This window comes from Durio zibethinus, chromosome 20, assembly GCF_047325235.1.
Source record: "Durio zibethinus cultivar Kanyao isolate XHJ-2024 chromosome 20, ASM4732523v1, whole genome shotgun sequence".
NCBI classification, from domain to species: Eukaryota; Viridiplantae; Streptophyta; class Magnoliopsida; order Malvales; family Malvaceae; genus Durio; species Durio zibethinus.
Window position 1 is genome coordinate 4,067,666 of NC_143181.1, and position 18,209 is coordinate 4,085,874.

General features: G+C 30.3%; 2 protein-coding genes across 5 annotated transcripts; both read left to right on the forward strand.

The window, feature by feature from the left end:
• The first annotated feature begins 1,967 nt into the window (after positions 1 to 1,967).
• LOC111315547 (transcription factor bHLH143-like) lies at positions 1,968 to 5,617 on the forward strand. 2 transcript variants are annotated; one of them, XM_089749302.1, is made up of 3 exons: positions 1,968 to 2,142; positions 2,642 to 3,220; positions 3,653 to 5,617. In XM_089749302.1, the coding sequence occupies exons 2-3, from the start codon at positions 3,097 to 3,099 to the stop codon at positions 4,804 to 4,806; spliced, it is 1,278 nt and encodes a 425-aa protein (XP_089605428.1). In that variant the 5' UTR covers positions 1,968 to 2,142; positions 2,642 to 3,096; the 3' UTR covers positions 4,807 to 5,617. The 2 variants fall into 2 exon arrangements, with proteins under 2 accessions (XP_089605428.1, XP_089605427.1); XM_089749301.1 differs by lacking the exons at positions 1,968 to 2,142; positions 2,642 to 3,220 and adding an exon at positions 3,442 to 3,594 and having other exon boundaries at positions 3,680 to 5,617.
• Positions 5,618 to 12,950: 7,333 nt separating this feature from the next.
• Positions 12,951 to 14,109, forward strand: LOC111314924 (uncharacterized). Of its 3 annotated transcripts, none has more exons than XM_022916543.2 (3): positions 12,951 to 13,229; positions 13,382 to 13,763; positions 13,853 to 14,109. In XM_022916543.2, the coding sequence occupies exons 1-3, from the start codon at positions 13,090 to 13,092 to the stop codon at positions 13,907 to 13,909; spliced, it is 579 nt and encodes a 192-aa protein (XP_022772278.2). In that variant the 5' UTR covers positions 12,951 to 13,089; the 3' UTR covers positions 13,910 to 14,109. The 3 variants fall into 3 exon arrangements, with proteins under 3 accessions (XP_022772278.2, XP_022772279.2, XP_089605628.1); XM_022916544.2 differs by having other exon boundaries at positions 13,856 to 14,109; XM_089749502.1 differs by having other exon boundaries at positions 12,953 to 13,229; positions 13,382 to 14,109.
• The last annotated feature ends 4,100 nt before the right edge of the window (positions 14,110 to 18,209 follow it).

Genomic DNA, 18,209 nt, shown 5'->3' on the forward strand with positions numbered 1-18,209 from the left:
TTTGGTAATGACAATTTCGTCGGCTTTGATTGAACAAGTTTTAGTGGCAGAAAACATGGAAAATTGTTTAAGTTTGGTTATTGAGAAAAAAAAAAAAAAAAACAAATTTCTAAGCCATATAATGAAAACGGCTAGCAATAGCAAGACAAAAAACATTTTGACTCTAGAGCTTTCTTAACAAATTAACCATTTGAATAGGAGATTTTCAAGCATTGGGCAGTCAATTTTTTTTATTAGCTAGGTTAAATGAGAAAATCAGTTGCCCCATATACATGTAAAATAGGGTAAAATCCAACCTCCCCTTAAAGCTTTCCAAAATATACTTTTGGTCCCTTTTTATTTCAAAAAACATATTTTATTTGTTAATCATATAATATTGTTAATCAATTATTTTTGGCGACGGTTACTTAGAAATGTAAAAAACACATCATTATTCCCTATTTAATGGACCAAAAGAATATAATTTTATTCAAGTTTATTAACCCATAAACAAAAAAAAAAAAGAGAAGAGAACCATGATTATAAGAAAAAATGAATTAGTTAAGATTACATCTAGTTATTTAAATTAGTGATAATTTTTTAATCCTTTTTTATTTCTTTTTTTAAGTTTAAATATCAATATATATATATGTGTGTTTTGGTTTGTTAGTTAATTATTAAGTGATTTTAATTTAATTATGATGATTTTATAGTTGATTATTCAATTGATTATATAAATATAATATTTAATTATGATTATAATTTATAATATTTATAATTTTATTTTAAAAATAGCATAATGAATTCTTTTAAATTTATATTTTTTTACCTCAAAATTATGATTTTTTTTTATTATTAATGATCTGCTGGATTTTACCATGTTAAATAGAAGGTCCACTAGAAAGTGAATAATGGAGCAAATCCAATCCTATATACATAGAGAGAAAGAGAGGGAGAGAGAGAGAGTGAAAATCATGTGATGGTGCGTTACACAGAATCATCCATTTTTTTCCTTGGTGGATAGGCTAATAGGCCATTTAATTTGAATCAAAAAAAAATTTTTTTGGGAGACTATGTCAAATTGTCAATGCAAAACAACTAACCTTATGTCTATGGCTCGAGGCTTTATTTGATAATGAATACTCATTATTGTATTTGAAAATAAAAAAAGTTGTAAAAGTTTCAACATAATGACACTGATAATGAGATTAAGTAGCCACTAGCCAATGTTGTTGAAACACAATTTCGTGAATTTATACAACAATCAAAATATCACTTTACAATTTATTTTCATGGACCACACATAATATATGGACCATGGCAATATTTAAGTTGATATTACATCAATAATTAAGATAAACTTACTTAAAACTCATATATTATATTTTAATCTAAAATTGATGTAACATTCGAATTTTTTTTGATAATGTGTATCATATGAAATAATTATCACATGTGATAAAAAATTTAAATTTATCAAATATTTATTTTTTTATTTATAAAAATTTTTCATATACTACTAACAAAATATTTTAATTTTTTTTGGGTACTATATATGTGATTATTTATTTTGTTTTCATTTTGAACAAAATATGGTTCCATGGCAAAGTATTATGTTTTTTGGCGTGACTAGCATGAGATATAGTGCTGGTGCATCGCATCCCAAATTCTCCGGACAAATAAAATGCCCGAGTTGGTTCGAGTTTGAACAGATTGCACCCGAAAGATAAAGAAAACCCAAAACCCGAACCCGGAATGGTAATGATAAAACAACCGGGAAGGGCCCCAACACCAAAACCCGCCACACGGACTCGAACTGTGCTTCATCATTGTTCCGTCACGCACGCACGTATTAAAGCTTTAATCACTTTTTTTTTCTTCTAATTTATTTCTAATTTTTTTAATTAACTTTCTTTTTATGGGTGTTTCAAGGATATTTTCGTCAATTTAATTTTCTATATAATAATCTAGTATTAATCTTAGCTTTCGTGCATTCCATAAAATTTCGACCCTTTTTCTGTCATTCCAATTTTTCTGTCTTTGCAAAAAAAAAAAGGTTGAAAGTCTCTCTTTGGACTTTGGAGCTTAAGGATTGGAGCAATTAGCAGTTGGTTTTTCGTTTTCGTGATTTTGCATTTGGGTTTCTTTCCTTTGTTCTTTTCTGTAAGTTGTCAGCTTCTTTGATGCTTTTCATTTTCAAGTCGTTTGCTTGAATCTGTTTAAATTTGTTGATTTTTGTAAGAAGACTTTGATTTCTTGCTGGGATTTTAGCTTATTTTCCTCTTTCACTGGAGTTAAAGTTTATACCTTATGCTATTTTACAGCTTAGTTTTCTTTTTTTTTTTCATAAAATTTATTTTATTAGATTTGATGTAATAATAAATTTTTGGTTAGTGAGAAAAATTTAAGTAAAACCACAAAAAAGAAGAAACCCATAATAGATCTAATGCTCGAGGTTTTAAAAGCTCATATATTAATCTCAACAGTTACAGTACATAGGAAAATGGACTCTTGATTTACCTGTTCACCTCTCTCGTGAATGCCTTTGCAAAGCTAAAATATCAAATCTTCTTCCTTTTTTGTTTTGCATTAGATTTTTAAGTACTATAGTTAAGAGATTATATATCTGATGTGTGAATAACGAATCTGTTGGCCATTGCAGGGTTCTTGACTAGGTTGATTTGGGGTTGTTACAAATATAGTGAATCGTGGCGATTTGCAGTGAAAAAGGAACAGCATGCGGTGGTGGTTGAGTCTTTCTGTTGATGTGTTTCGTACAGTTATCTCCTCGAACTTGTATTGTAGAGTCATTCTGTAATTCCATAATCTTATCACCAAGGCCCCTCCTTTTTTTTAAACTCGGTAGTCTTACTATTCTATCTTCAATGGGATCCACTTTCTTCATTGTCATTCCATGTTATGTTCGCCAGATTAGCTGAATAACTTCAGACCCATCTCTCAAATTTCTAATCCAAGAGTTATCATTTGATGGTAGGCAGAGTTTTTGTAGTAGTAGTAGTTATTCAAATTTTCTTGATCTGGATTACGGGTTTTGAATAAGCTGTCGTCCGGAAGATTCTCTTTTTTTGTGCCATATTGAAGGGTTGGGACGTAGTTATGGTGTGCCAAGCAGCGAGCCAAACAAGATTCCGGGCATTAAAGTACGAAAATGCTATTGCGGGGAGTGCCACCATTGTAGTTAGAGTTATAGCATGCTTTCAACCTCTTCAGGATTGCCAGGTTTGTTTTTCTTTCTTTATTTCTCCCTTCTTTCTAATATTCTTTTATGAGTCTTTATGAAGGAATTAGATACCTTATGTTCGGTGATGTTTTGTATTTCATTGGTTTACATTTCTTTTCTTAATATATGAGATTCCTTGTTCATTTTTTTTGTTATTGATGATTGGTGAGAACGTTTATGTAAAGTCTTTTATTGAATTTCTTTTCTTGGGTTTTTGCCAGGCCGAATATTTCCGTCATCTGCTTAAGCCTGTTACGTAGATTTCTTTTAAATTTCCGCGTTCAAGTTAAGCTGGAGTTTTTAGTTTTTTTCCTTGTTTTTGAGAGAAACTGCAAGTATACTGCTATATCTACTTCTACAGCATCCGACTACTGGTATGTGTTGATAATAATTTGCTTTATGAATATCTACATTTTTCTTTGGAATATCCTTTTCAAGTTGGCTCTGATGTTTTTGTAGGTGATTGTTCTGGTTGGATGGGAGAAGGTTGTGGATCCTGGTTTTCTCAGCAGCAATTTAATTGGCAATCACCCAACTTGAATTCTTTGGCTGCTCCTCATCCTTTGGGGCAGCAAAGTAATAATCCTCAATTCGTAAACTCGGGCATTAATATGGTCTCAGCCACTGGGACTTTGCCAGTTTATGTAAATCCTGAATTCCCTCACTTGCGGGTTGGCCAAGTTAATGAACCTTATAGCTGGTTTTATCGTTTACCCCGTTTTCAACAGGTCTTAGCGCCCGCATCAAACTCTTTCTTGAAAGAGCAACTCCTAGCTAACCCTCATGAAAATCATACGGAAAATATTATCCCCGTGGTGGGGTCTGGGTGTGGTCAGAAGAGATTCCTTGTTTTTGATCAATATGGTCATCAAACTACCCTGATCTTTAGTTCTGCTTTCGGGACTCCTGTTAAGTGCCTGACTTCTTGGGGTCCAAAATCTCCTGCTGCTTGTAACTTCAATAGGGAAGATCCCATAGCTAAAATAAACCCGAATCTTCACTCTGGACCAATATCTACAGATGTAGTTGATGACAATGGGACTGATGTGCAAAGTGAAATGCGTGAGGACACTGAAGAACTCAATGCTTTGCTTTTCTCGGATGATGATAGTGATTATACTGAGGATGAAGAAGTTACAAGCACGGGTCATTCTCCTAGTACAATGACAGCTCATAATGAGCAATTTGAGGAAGGCACTGAAGAGGTTGCTAGCACTGCTGGTCCAACTAAAAAGCGAAAACTGCTTGATGCCTTTAATAATTATGTGCCATTGCTTGTGGACACTGCTAGTTCAGCAAATCCTCACAGATGTTCTGAGTATGAGGATGATGCAGATTCCAGCTTTGCCAATGGCCAAAATATGGGGTCTGGACAGTCTGGTGGTATGGATTCATCTTCAGGCAATAAGAGAATTAGAAAGGATAAAATCCGTGAGACGCTGAGTGTTTTGCAAAGCATAATTCCAGGTGGAGAGGGCAAGGATGCAATTGTGGTTCTTGATGAAGCCATTGATTACCTGAAATCCTTGAAACTCAAAGCCAAAACCCTGGGACTTGATACTCCGAGTTGCAACTGTTCTTATTAGTAGTGTTAGTGGTAGCATCTGTAATTATTAGCCATTGTTAGTGAAGCTTGTTAAATAAGTAGAGTATATACATTCGAGCATGGATTTGCATATAATTTGGAGTCTTCCAACGAAGGAGTTGAAAATCAGAAGATAATGGTGGAGAGATCTTGAACCCCCTTCTTAAGTCTTTCTTCAATGACTTGAGTTGGAAACCAGTAGGTTTGGCTTAAAATATCTCTATTTTCTAGAGAAAGCAGTGATAGTGCAGTATATTTATGTCCCAACAAAGGAAGGTGAATCATTAGTCTACGCCTTGGGGTTTAGAGGGAGTAACACTGACACCGGTGCTATGAGGGGTCGGCTGTGTGAATGAGAAGACTGGTTATTCTAAAGGGACCCTCATAAAGGGGCTAAGAGCACGCCCCTTAGGTGTTTGGGTCCCAATCCTCACTTTCTTCTCCCCTTTTTGTATTCTTGTCAAAGGTTTTATCCTTGTGGGTTCCCTTTTCTTTGATGTAGAAAATTGCACGAGCAAAGAGCCTTCTCCCATTTCATCATGCAACAACTTGCTGGAAGGGCCCCAGATCACACCATCTCTCTCATCTCCCATTGGCCTGCGTTTGTCATGCTAATGTTTTCCTCTGTTTGGTATGATGGGTAGTGTTATTTTGTTTTGCCCCTTATTTACGTGGTACTTTAATTTGATTGTGGGAAAGACTTCTTATGTGTTTGTATGCTGCCATCATGGGGTTTATCTATGGTGTTTTTCCTTGTTAAACTCGTGATTGTAGTGGTTTGATGGTAATGAATGATGTTTGGCTTGATGTTATTATCCATGTCTTTATGACTATGCCTATGGATTTACGTTGCATGCACGCATTTATGAATGAGATGTCCATGTCTTAGCTCCTAGTCCCTTAGCCCCTCCCCACAGAAATGGTGCAAACTTGTCCATTTTCATGGAGTTGATGGTTTCGATGATGGGACCACTAAAGTTCCATTATTTAGATCAGGAAGAAGTAGAATGGATCTACCAGTTTCCCTCTAGTCATTGCTACTGGAAAACTAGAAAAAGGAAAGAGTAATAACTTCTCTTTTTCTCCTTAATTTTTCTTAGACCGCTCTCAACATCTTTTTCATTGATCTCATCAATGAACACGTTAGGGTTATGTAATCAAAATCAAACCATAAAAAGAAAACACTGATTAATACTAATAGGAAATATATATATATGTATATATTCAGTTAAAAGTAGAGACCAACCACTGGTCAATCTTTTCCGAAGTGATAGCATAGCATTGGAGGGTGAAAGGACGAAGAAGGGGGAATGGGAGGGGGCCTGCAAGGTGATCATTGCTATCATGTTTCCTAGTAAGTAGAATGATAGCGTCAAAGAAGGGGAGTGGTTGAGCCTGAAATGCTGTTGTAGTGATAGACAGATGAGAGGAAATAAAGAAAGAGGAGAGTAGATCTCACATTTTTCTCGTGTAAAATGTCAATATTTTGTGTATTATTTATATAATATTTTACATAAAATTTATAAAAATATAAAATATATTTTATTTTGTTATATTTATATATATAATTTTTATTAAAATTTTAAATTATATTATTTTTATATCGTATTCGGATCATAATATTATCTAAAATATAAAATCTAAAAAAAATTGAAAATGCATCGAATATATAAAAAAGGGATTCCAAACTTTTTTCATTTCAATGTAGATTAAAAAAAAAAAAAACTAACCGAAAAAAAAGGTTATATTTATTAACTTAAAATGAAAAAGATGGGAGCGTGCGTGAAACTGGACATTCACCTAAAAGAGGTTGGTCCCTCGTGTCAATCTGTTGGTGCGAAATAGAGATTCTCAATTTTTCAAAGAATAAAAAATGTTTTGATCTCACCTTGGCATTTTTATGCTTATTATTGAATTAATTATTTTTGATGTCATATTTGGTAATATAATTTTAACAATTTCTTTTAATGTATTTGAAAATAGATTTAATAATTTAAAATATAATATAATGATATAATATTAAAATGATATAAAAAATATATGAAAATAATACGATTTAAAATTTTAGTATATATAGATTTAATAAAATAAAAAAATATATTTTGTATTTGTGTATGATAAATTATAATATGTATTTTTATGTCACATAATATGAATACATGAATTATCAGTATTTTACATGATATAAATATACGAATTATTAGATTTTCTTAAAAATTAAAAATCATCATTTTAATATTTTAAATTCGGTATATGAAAAAATTGAATGTTTAAAAATGATATTATTTATATAATTTAATGTTTTATGCTTATAAGTAAAGAAATAGTGCAATTTTTTTGCTAATAAAATTCATTTTAGGAGTAAATTTTAAAGGTAGACATTGGTTGTTATTTTGATAAATATATTTTAAATTTAAATAAATAATTTTTTTAAAAAAATTACAAAGTTATGATTTGACTCAATGGTGCATCAAGATTGAAATTTCTCATTTAAGAACAAAATAGGGCCTTTTTTTTTTCATTTTTATCTTTTGAAATATGTTGTTTATATTTTATAAATCTCCGTAAAATACTAATAGTTTGCTAAAAAATGAAATTAAGATGATATTTAAAGAAAGAAATTTAATTAATGCATTATTCTTTTTAAATTTATAAAAATAATGTATTAAATACATTTTTAAATAATAATAATTTTTATTACTAATCTATTTATATAAAAAAAATTTAAATTTTGATCTACCTGACACGAGATCAAAGCCTGATTTTATAAATTTTGGTTAAAGCTTAGAAAAAAAAAAAAAAAAACGAAACAAAATCTTGGTAAAAGCAGAACAATTGCCAATTGAATTAGTACTTAGTGGGCTTGTTTTAGTTTGGGAATTGAAGCCCAAGAATCTTTCGTTATTTCAGGGAACCGTCCGGTGTTACCAACCTGGACTTATGCCAACGCTTGATGCGGCTTTGGAAATTCTCTCCTTACTTTTAAGTAGGCATAAAATGGAAATTCCCTGTAAGTAAGCATAAAACTCCTTGTATGTCCAATTGAAGTGTCTTACCTCTTTAACTTTAAAGTTAATTGTCTTCCCATATTCACGCGTGCAAGGCAATTCGGATTTAGCGTCGCATCTTTCTACGATTTCTTATGAAAGATATTCAGTTCATCAGAATAAAAGTTAAAGAGGGTATTTACACCCGACGTATCCTTTATATGTAAATCACAGGTCAGGGAGTCGTTCCCTTAACTCGTACTGATGAGAAATTCACTCCACCAGAAATTGAGCAAAAGCTGCTGAATTGGCCTATTTTTTGCATGAACCGATTGAAGTCTTAGTCATCTTACTCCTACTAAAAGCTGGTGTTGGGTTTGAGTAAATTGTCTTGGTTGTTGTGAGTTAACATTGGTGCCGGTCCAACCTTTCTTCTCTGTTTAGTTCATTAGTTGATAGATCCCGTGTTCTTATAACAGGAAGTACTGAACTCCCTGATGTTTCTTCTCAGTCCAATTGACCCTCTCGCCTCGTTTCTAAGCCTTGTCTTTGTTCTTGGATTAACTTTACTTTGTTGAGATTCGAGTTTACTTGTAGCATACTTAATGTTCATAATTTTTTACTTGAGAATATGAAATCAGTATGTTTATTGCCTATGCTAAGTTTCCTTCTACTCCTCTCTCTCGGGGTGGTAATGGTTTCCTTGACAATGTGAAGGATAAATATCTCTCGGATTGGTTAGGACTTTTGCTGAACATTTATCCTTTTTTTTTTTATTTTAATTTCATTTCCTTAATTAGTTGAGGATGAAAAAAATAACATGGCAAGTGACGGGCATGTAGGTCTGAATCTCGAACCGGAAGGGTATTGTCCTTGAGTGGCATAGTCTATCCCTCAGAAGCTAACAATGATGCTTCCCAGGATTGTCCAAGATCTGAAAGAGAAGACTCTGATTATGATGAGGAGATGGGATTAGATTTTGAAACTTCAATATCGGGTGATAAAGGGAAGATGTTGAATCTAAGATACTGCACGGAAGTTTAAATCTTAGAATTCATCGAAAAGGTAATTCAAACAGGGAAACTGGTGCAAGTGGTTCATGTGGATCTCAATCCTCGTCATCGAAAAATGATAAAGCAGCTTATCAGGTTCATATTTGTATCTTTGGTATAGTTTGCAAATGTTTCAAGATTCTGATAAGCAGATTTCTCCTGTTTAGTTTATGTCATTATCAAGAAATCATCTTGAAAGTGACTCCAGTCCAGTAGTAGTTGTCAAGGCATGGCTAAATGTGTCACTGATGATGTTAGCCATTGATTGTTATCTCCTGGGTTGATTAGCGACTTGCCTATTGCTCCAACCTGTGATGCCTATTAAAAATTGGATTAGAAGCCAAACTGCCATTAAATGTGAGAGTCAAGTCTACAAAGGGCTGCCACCACTGAGCTCCTGCTGGAAAAGAATGTCGCCACCATCTCGTGTTAATTATTTATGCCCAATCCATCTCTATGACCGTGTTAGTTTTGAAATTCTTGGTTAGTTCTTAGTCTTGTTTACTTCCTTTTAGGAAATATCTTGGTAAATTTTATGATTTCTGGTCATCAGAACCAATTTTTATTGATTATTGTTTGGGTTGTTTGGGTTTCTTAAGAGATTTTCCATAGTGAAGTAACAGTTCAATTTGCAAATGTCTATTTGTTTTCCTTTCTTTTCTTTTTTATTATTGGTAAATGAGTGAGCTTATCTTGTTTTCATCTTCATTCCTGTTGCACTGATGCCATCTTGTTTTCAGTCTTGGATCTCATTTGCTGAATCATTCATTTGGCTGGCGGTTCAGTGTCTTCTCTTGCAACAGTTTTGAATAGAATCTGTGCCATGACTTCTTCAATCAAAAAGAATTTGAGAATCCACTTAGAAATTACGAGGGTAAACTAACAAAGTTTGAATGAATATTATTATATTCGAAATTCGTTTGTTATTTATAGGAGTGTTCGAGATCACTTCGTGTTTCATAAGAAACTTTTATACTATATTCAAATTCAGTGTATTTAAATATTAAAATATTTGAAATCGGTTTGGTATTAATTCATCTAAATTAAATAAATTTTTTCATGAATATTAAATAAAATATGTTCACTAATATATAAATAAACATAAATAATTAAAAAATTGATCTTGTAAACCAATTTAGGACTTAAAACCTATAAAAATAAAATAGGTCATAAAATAATCATAAAATAATAATCTTAGATAAAATAAAAACTTAAATATTTATTAAATTTATTCATGAATGTTAAATAAGTTTATTCATAAACATAAACAAATTAAATATATTTATGTTTGTGTTTAGTTTGTCTATTAAATGAATATTAAAATATTATTTAAAATTAGTTATTAAATTTAATAAATAAAAAAAATCAAATATATTCATATTTGTAAAAAATTACATACCTTTACACTCACGTCGGAAACTCTCCTTTCCTTTAGCGCTGGTTAGAGGTGCACGGGTGGATGGATGCGTTCGATATTTTAACAGCCATTTACTTATAATCGAAGGCAAGTGACCATGCATGTGTTATAATTTAATCATCTGCTTTCCGGTGATATGTAATGGGCTTGTGACTTTGACCTGAAATTTACGTTGTTCAATCGAAATTTGTTGTCTTGTCAGTTCTTTATAGTCTTACCTTCGTAAGTATATTCCAGTTGTTAACTTGTAATGCCGGCTAAAACGGTTTAAAATTAGGGGTTCTTTACCGGAATCTTCAACCGGTATGATCAAAAAATTGTGTTTTGTTTTGCTTTTAGGTTTTAAATTTCTTTCTAAACGGTTTAATACAGTATAAAATTTATTTGAATGTAATATAAAATTAATTTTAATAAAATTAAAAATAATAATGATGATGAAATTTAATTTAATTTAATGACAAAAATATATGTTTTAATATAAATTTAATGTTAACGGTAAAATTGGATATGATAATGAATTATTTGAATAAAATAATTTATAGTCGTAATTAAAAAATATTTTTATTTTGTTAATACAGTAAAATAATCTGAATATTTTAGGATCTGCAAACCTCTTGATTCTTTTCCCTTCAATTGAAAGGGACATTGAGACCAATTGTACGACAATAAGTTATTCAAATCCACGCATGATAGAAGGCTTTATTTTTCGATATAATACTTCTCGGCGTTGGGTTTAAAGATGCAATCGAATCGAGTTGATATAGTGATAAGTTTGAATTTGAACTCAACTTATAATTTAAAGTTTGATATTTAACTCAAATTTAATTGAATTTTATTTTTTAAGTTTGTAATCGAATACGAATTATTCGAACTCGTTTAATTAAATTCGATTAATATATAAAAATAAATTCGATTCGTATATTCAATAAAAATTTGATTATTTATGCTTGAACTCAAATTTGAATTTAAAATATTTTATTAATTAAAATAATAAAAATATATTTAAATATAAAAATTTGATTAGATTATAAATTATTCAAATCGGATATAAAAATATTTTTATTCGATTCGATCGATAAATTAAATTATTCGAGTTAAAACTAACTTAATAATAATCGAATCGAATTTAAATTTAAATAACTTACTAATATTAATGTATCATTTGTAATTTTAATTTAGTTGGATTAGTGCTGCCGCTGATCAGCTTTCGAAAGTCGTAAAAGACAGGAAGAAATTTCCAAGACTAAAAGGGAAAATCAAAAGGTTTTCTTGGAAAAAAAAAATCTGAAACATCTAGAAGCACGTGTTGACACGTGCAGCACGTGAATGTCTGACAAATGTTGTTTGTACTTATTCAGGCAAAACGCACTTGACTTCACCTAGGGGATATTCCATATTCTTCTTCAGTTTTTCCAATCTGCCTTTTTCTGATTTTCATGTCAAAGTTCATGAGATTTAATTTTGAAGTAGATTTTAGTATGATTGAATTAACAATTTATTGGTAATATATATTTTTTTAATTTGTAAATCTTAAATCTCATTTTTAGAGAAATTGAATTAAAATGTGTGACTGTTACTGGTATACTGATATGATCATTTTGTTAAGCAAATCTTTTACAATAAATATTACTATATGGGAACTTTCTTAGTATATATTGTAAATCATGTTGAATTGGTTTCCAATTACTAATATTTAGGATTCATCAGGTCCATTCATGATCATGAATAACATGAATCTTACTAATTTATGATAACAAATTTTTTTATGAGCCAAATCTTGAATAACATTACTTTATCAGTTATATCGCAAGTCCTATAATTGAAATTAATCAAACTTTCATGTAAAAATATGAGATTATAATATAATGGATCTATATATATATATATATATATGTCATGTGACATGTGACATGTCCCAAAAAGCAACTCCAAATTTATATTAACAAAACAATCATGCAATACTACTATTCTTTATAACAAAAAAAAAAAAAAAAAAGCCTCCCTTCATTCGAGAGTATCGACCAGTTACAATGTCCTACACCATTTTTAAATACTTTCCTTAATCGATGGAAATGAAGCAAAAGCACACTCCCTGCCATGTCATTTGACAAAAATTAACAATCACCAATTGCAAAAGACATGTTTTAATATCTAATTTGATTCCCAAAAATCGAATTAGCTGTGTCCATATCCCATGTTTGTTTACTACCCTCCTTTGATTCTTTGCCTAAATACCACAAGACCCAAACTTTTCTTTTTCTTTTGTCTTGAAATGATTTAGGTTTATTTATTTCATTTTTGTGATTTGTTTCGTGATGTGGCAAAGAATTTACTATCACTCTTGACCTGTAATAAAGTTGGCAGCCTTGGTAGAATCTACTACAATATACATATATACGTATGTATGGCCTATATTTTATTTGTTTATTTCCCTAAAAGAAACTTCTTTTTCTTTCATCTACCTTTCTTTGATGATGACTTTCTTGGCATTAATTTTGGGGCAAAACAAATTTTCCAAAGGACTTGATAGAAAAGAATGTTGCTATCAGCTACTACATCTCACACCCGAAAAGCCAATCCTCAAATCTCAACCATGCATTCTATTCTGGGGACAAAAACAAGCACTGAAAATTGACATATATAGTTATATATTATATTATATATATTATATATATTTATATGTTCACACACCGAAAATGATATCCAACATTCATTAATGTATTATTGCAGTAAAACTCCATTGAAACATGGTTTTCTAATTTTCTTGTGTGGCCGTCTGTGTTGCCCCTTAAAATCATCTTTTCTCTCTCACATATGAAGCAAAAAACATGACAGCAAATAACGAAGAGATTGTACCAATACCGTCACAGCAATCAAGCGGCATCCTCGAGTGTTGCATGTGTGGCGATTCTGGCCTAACTCAGGAGCTTTTTCAATGCAAAGTTTGCCAATTCAGATCTCAACACAGGTAAAAATTTAAATCCCCACTCAAGTTTCCTTTGTTTTTCATTCTGGGGTTTTGTTCTTGTTGATCAAGAATTAGTTTTTCTTTTTTGAAAAAATTTACTTGTGTTTTCTTTCTTGGGATAGATGATCAAGATCATCATGGGTTTTTTGCAGATACTGTAGCAGTCTGTATCCAAAAGCCGAGTCTTGTAAAGTTTGTAATTGGTGTTTGAATCAAAACGAGGATTCAAATGAAAAGTCTCAGAATTTTTCAGCATCATGTAAAGACAACAACGAAGATGATAATAAGAACAAGAAAAAGGGCGATAATAACCATGGAGCTGGCTTAAAAGGCAGCCAAAGACATACTACCAATGTAAAGCTGCAACTGATGAAGAACCCCATCAAGAAACCAAAGTCACCGGAGAAATTATCGCCAGGTACGACGCGAAAAAGAATCATAACGAACGCTCGTTTAGAAGAAAAGCTCAGGAGAAAAAAGTCAGAAGAGATATCAAACAGTGGGCTCATTACAAGGCATGTGTTCAGAAACAAGGTAAGAAGATACAAACTTTTGGATGAGGTTTCAAGTTAAAAAAAATAAAAAATAAAAACTCAAATGCTTATCTGAAAATGAACCTACAGCAGATGGTTACGGTTTTGATTTCTTGTGGAGAATTTTTTGGTCCCCCCAAAAAATAGACAAATACATAGTTGGATTCAATGAACGGAACCCAAAGTGAGGTGTGGAAGTAAATTAACTAGCTATCGTCGTTTTATTTATTACTTTTACTGCTACTACTACAACTACATGTTTTATTTTCCCTCGTTCCAAACAGATAAAATCAGTGTGATTTGGAAGAAAGTCTTCGAATAATAGAAATCATGGATACCATTTTCCATCGTTCATGTTTATAATGCATAGTTAAGACTTAACAGTCATTAGCGGAAATTAAGTTCCTTCAATATGCAATGGAATTTGCCGGGTGACAATTACCTGGCTATGCTTTTCCAGTGATGTATAAGCTAGCTATACGAAGAAAAAAAACGCTACTATTCCTGACCAGATTTGTGTAGGTCAAATCCTAGGCCTTAAATATCACAGATTACAGATTGCATTGCGGTCGGAGTATTTTTGAAAAAAAAAAATCAGATTTTTTTATGTGGAAATGTTCCATATTCTTTGGAAGAAAGCACATGTAAAAGCTAGTTGTAAAAAAAACTACTAATTTACTGTTAGAAGTTTTTTTTCTTGAATTTTCTTTTAAACACTAATAGTTTGTCATTTTTTTTCTCTGTTCATTTAAAGCTTGGACAATGGGTTGTTGACTTATACCTACTAAAATCTGTGGTTGATCATATCTTCTAGTTCTTGCCACACACGCATTAGAATCCGACTTCTTTTTTTTTAGCTATTGTCACAAATGAAAAAATCTTAACAAGTGTACGAATAATTTCAAATGTATGCTTTCAGATTTTTAATCCCATTAATTAAGAAAGGATAAAGATGAAGAGAATATATCAACTCAACTATCTTAATTCAATATCAAGCCTCATCCAAAATAATAATAATAATAATAATAATAATAATAATAATTATTATTATTATTATAAGTCAAGCCTTTGTGGGTTTTATATATGTAACTACATAAATTATTTCAATTTGTAACGAAAAAAGTTTTATTTATTTATCGATTTAGATTGGATCATTGTTTATGGTGTTCGAAGATTGATATTTGATAAGACATAAAGAGGTTGGTCAATCTTATATGTTGAATCTATATTTCGTCATAAATTTTATTTGAATTATACGAATTTTACATGAAATATACCATTTTATTACAAGAAGAGAGCATGAAGACAAAAAGATTGACTTGAAAAGAGGAGTAAAACAATATATTAGTTCTAGGTTGAATCTACATCTTGAGTACTAAGGTTAGATGATCCACCCTCATTATTCTATTATCATTCACCAAGTTCTGATTGGATAGATGATGCTTCAGTTTGAAGGTAGACACATTAATTTGGAATGAGCTAATACAACAAAGAACGAATATGTTTAGTCCAAGAAAAAGGGAATTATAAATTACTAACTACCTGCTCTCCTATGATTCTCAAAAGTTAGGTGCTTTTGGGTGAGGGAAGATAAAAAGAAAAGAAGGAATTTGTGGGGGACTATATATTATATATACTTGCATGAATATTAAGTAGAGAACTAACCTCCCATCTTAATTAGGGCCATGGAGTTGGTGAGGTGGGTTGGGTTGGGTTAGCCTGCTAATGTATAACGTGTAAAGCTTTTTTTTTTCATAAAGAAAGTTGAACAAAAATATATGCTAAGATTTAAATTTTATGCTTACTGAATATCAACATAAATAAATTAAATTTTAAATTTTGAATTTAAATCAAAATACTTTTTTAAGTAAAAATAACGTACACTAATCATTAAATAAAAAATTTATAATGTTTAGTTAAACAATTAGAACATTATCAAACACAATAACTATCTTCCTACAAATTCACTTCCCACCTATATAAGCTATATTTGCCTCTATTTTCTATTTATGGACCAATTAAAACGTAATGCTAGCTTCATAAACTGGAATAGGATGTTTTCATTTTTTTTATACTTAAAATTATTAAATTTTAAATTTTAACAACAGCTAAAAATTCAATATTTTATCTATAAATCATATGGTTATTAGTAATGATATTTTCATTTTCATTTTTCATGTTATTCTTTTTTTTTTTTGGACCATAGTAAAAACATAATTTCCTCCTAACATATATATATATATATATATATATATATATAAGATCCAACAAATCCCCATTTCTCCACCCTGCTGTGCAAAATGAAAACAAAAAAAGAGTGGTTGGGTTGACAATCTATAAGAATCAATGTGAAGGCCCAAAACTAAAAGCAAGAAACTTGGATAAGACCGACCCTCCAACCACGAGAGTTGAGGCAGGCTAATTATATATTCATCATGAAAGCCTACTTCCATTACAGAGCATTCTTTCTACTTTAGGCTGGCAGGTGATGCATGTTTGCTTTGCTCATCTGATCCCCCAACCAAATTATCAATATCTTTTTCAATACAAATGCCAAAACGAGTTATGGTTATGGCCTTATGGGCCAACACCCACACTTTTTATTAGGAAATTTTGGCTTAATATTCTATACTTTCCTCCATCTATCTCTCCCTCCGTACCATTGTTGATTATTTTTCACAAAAAATGTCATAATTTAAATATAAATATTAAATTTTATTTTATAAAAATAATTACATTGAGTTTAACCTTTGAGTTCGATTCATTCTTTTTATTCAAAGGATTCATCCTTTTCTTTTTTTTAAACAAAGCACGACGCATCTATATAAACAAATTATTGAAGCAGTGAAATGATGAGTGGCAAGTGTGGGCTGGTCTTTTAGTATTTCAATGAATATTATTGTCTATTTTAAATAATTAATTAAAATCTAAATATATTCTAAAAAAATATTTCTTGTTATGATCTGTCTGCCATTAGCATATGAATCTGATCACCTCTCTTTAATCAAACTCAAAAGAAGGGTCATCAAAGAAATATTAGATTAAAGGTGAACAAATATATATATTATCATTAACTATAATTAAAGGGTGGGATTTGAGTTCATAATTCACGTTATAGATGGGCTTATCACTTAGTTTTAAGCTAAGTTTAGATTTCATCGTATTTTTTGTATGATACAAATGAATTTATTGTATTATTAATTGAATTTAAATATCAATTTTAATGAGATTCATTTAATAAAATTTTTTTCAATTGTAATTATAATAATTTTTTTTCAATCATAGTTATAATAATTATTATTATTATTTTTAATCTCATCAAAACTTATCTTATCGTTCATCCAAATAAAATCTTAATCTAGTAGGTTGGTCATTTTGATTGAGCCAAACCAAGACCTTATAATTACCTTTGCTTTTCTTTCGATTATGAGGTAAGTATTTTTATAGTATGTTGTTCCAATACATATATTAAGAGACAAATCAGCAGTTTTTCACTCATTTAATAAAAAAATTCTTATATTTTAAAAACTATTATTAGAAATTATGATACTCGAATATTAAGCATTGTCTTCAACTCTTTGATTTGATCATTGAAAAATTTTTTAAAAAATATAAAAATAATTGATTTTGAACCAAAATTTCTTTTCATTCTCCCATGATCATGCCCATCTTATATTTGAAAAAAAAAAAAAAAACTTGAGTGGTTGAGGTTAATGAACCAACCAATTGTAGCAAAACAATAACATTAAAAGTACAAGCTCATTTGATTGGAAACCTTTATTCTTAATTGTCCACTTCATACATTGAAAAATGATTTTACGAAACCTGTATTCTAAGCAATTGTACGTCGTTTTCATTTGATTAATGTAAAAAGAAAAAAAAAAGTATGAAAATATGTGAACCCAAAACCAAAAAATGGTAATGTACAATAACTTCTAATGTTAATGAAGGTGATGTGTTACATTAAATTATACATATGTGTGCACATAAATTCAAATAAATATACATCAGCCGTGACTTAAAAATCATTTATAGAATACTTTTTTTTCGAATAAGTACTAGCAGTGGTGAGAGATAACAATCTATCTTCATTTGCAAGAATAGAATATAAAAAGATTTATATTAGTATTCACCGGCATATGGAGCACCAGCATTTTGACTTTAATTAAGAAAAATCCGAGGAAATTTTCATGAATTGGGTTTGAAATTCTTGATCAACTTTACCTAAGCCATGGTCATATTTTCTAAATTAATATTTAACCCTTAATCAAAGGAAGAAAAAGATATTCACCGTTAATTAATCCTTTACTTTTATCAAATTTCAATAAATATAAAAAAATAACCAAAAAATCTTTTTTATAAAAAATTTTTTGTTTAAAATAAAAAAATTGTAAGTATTATAATTTAAATTTCGTATATTATTTTTTAAAATGATTATATAAATTAA

What these genes read in the sequence shown, in the direction of transcription:
- LOC111315547 (XM_089749302.1), top strand. Translation starts at nt 3,097, where the DNA reads ATGGTGTGCCAAGCAGCGAGCCAAACAAGATTCCGGGCATTAAAGTAC. An exon ending in ACCTCTTCAGGATTGCCAGG is followed by an intron (nt 3,221 to 3,652) that starts TTTGTTTTTCTT and finishes TGGAATATCCTT; the next exon opens with TTCAAGTTGGCTCTGATGTT.
- LOC111314924 (XM_022916543.2), top strand. Translation starts at nt 13,090, where the DNA reads ATGACAGCAAATAACGAAGAGATTGTACCAATACCGTCACAGCAATCA. An exon ending in CAATTCAGATCTCAACACAG is followed by an intron (nt 13,230 to 13,381) that starts GTAAAAATTTAA and finishes GGTTTTTTGCAG; the next exon opens with ATACTGTAGCAGTCTGTATC. An exon ending in GGCATGTGTTCAGAAACAAG is followed by an intron (nt 13,764 to 13,852) that starts GTAAGAAGATAC and finishes ATGAACCTACAG; the next exon opens with CAGATGGTTACGGTTTTGAT.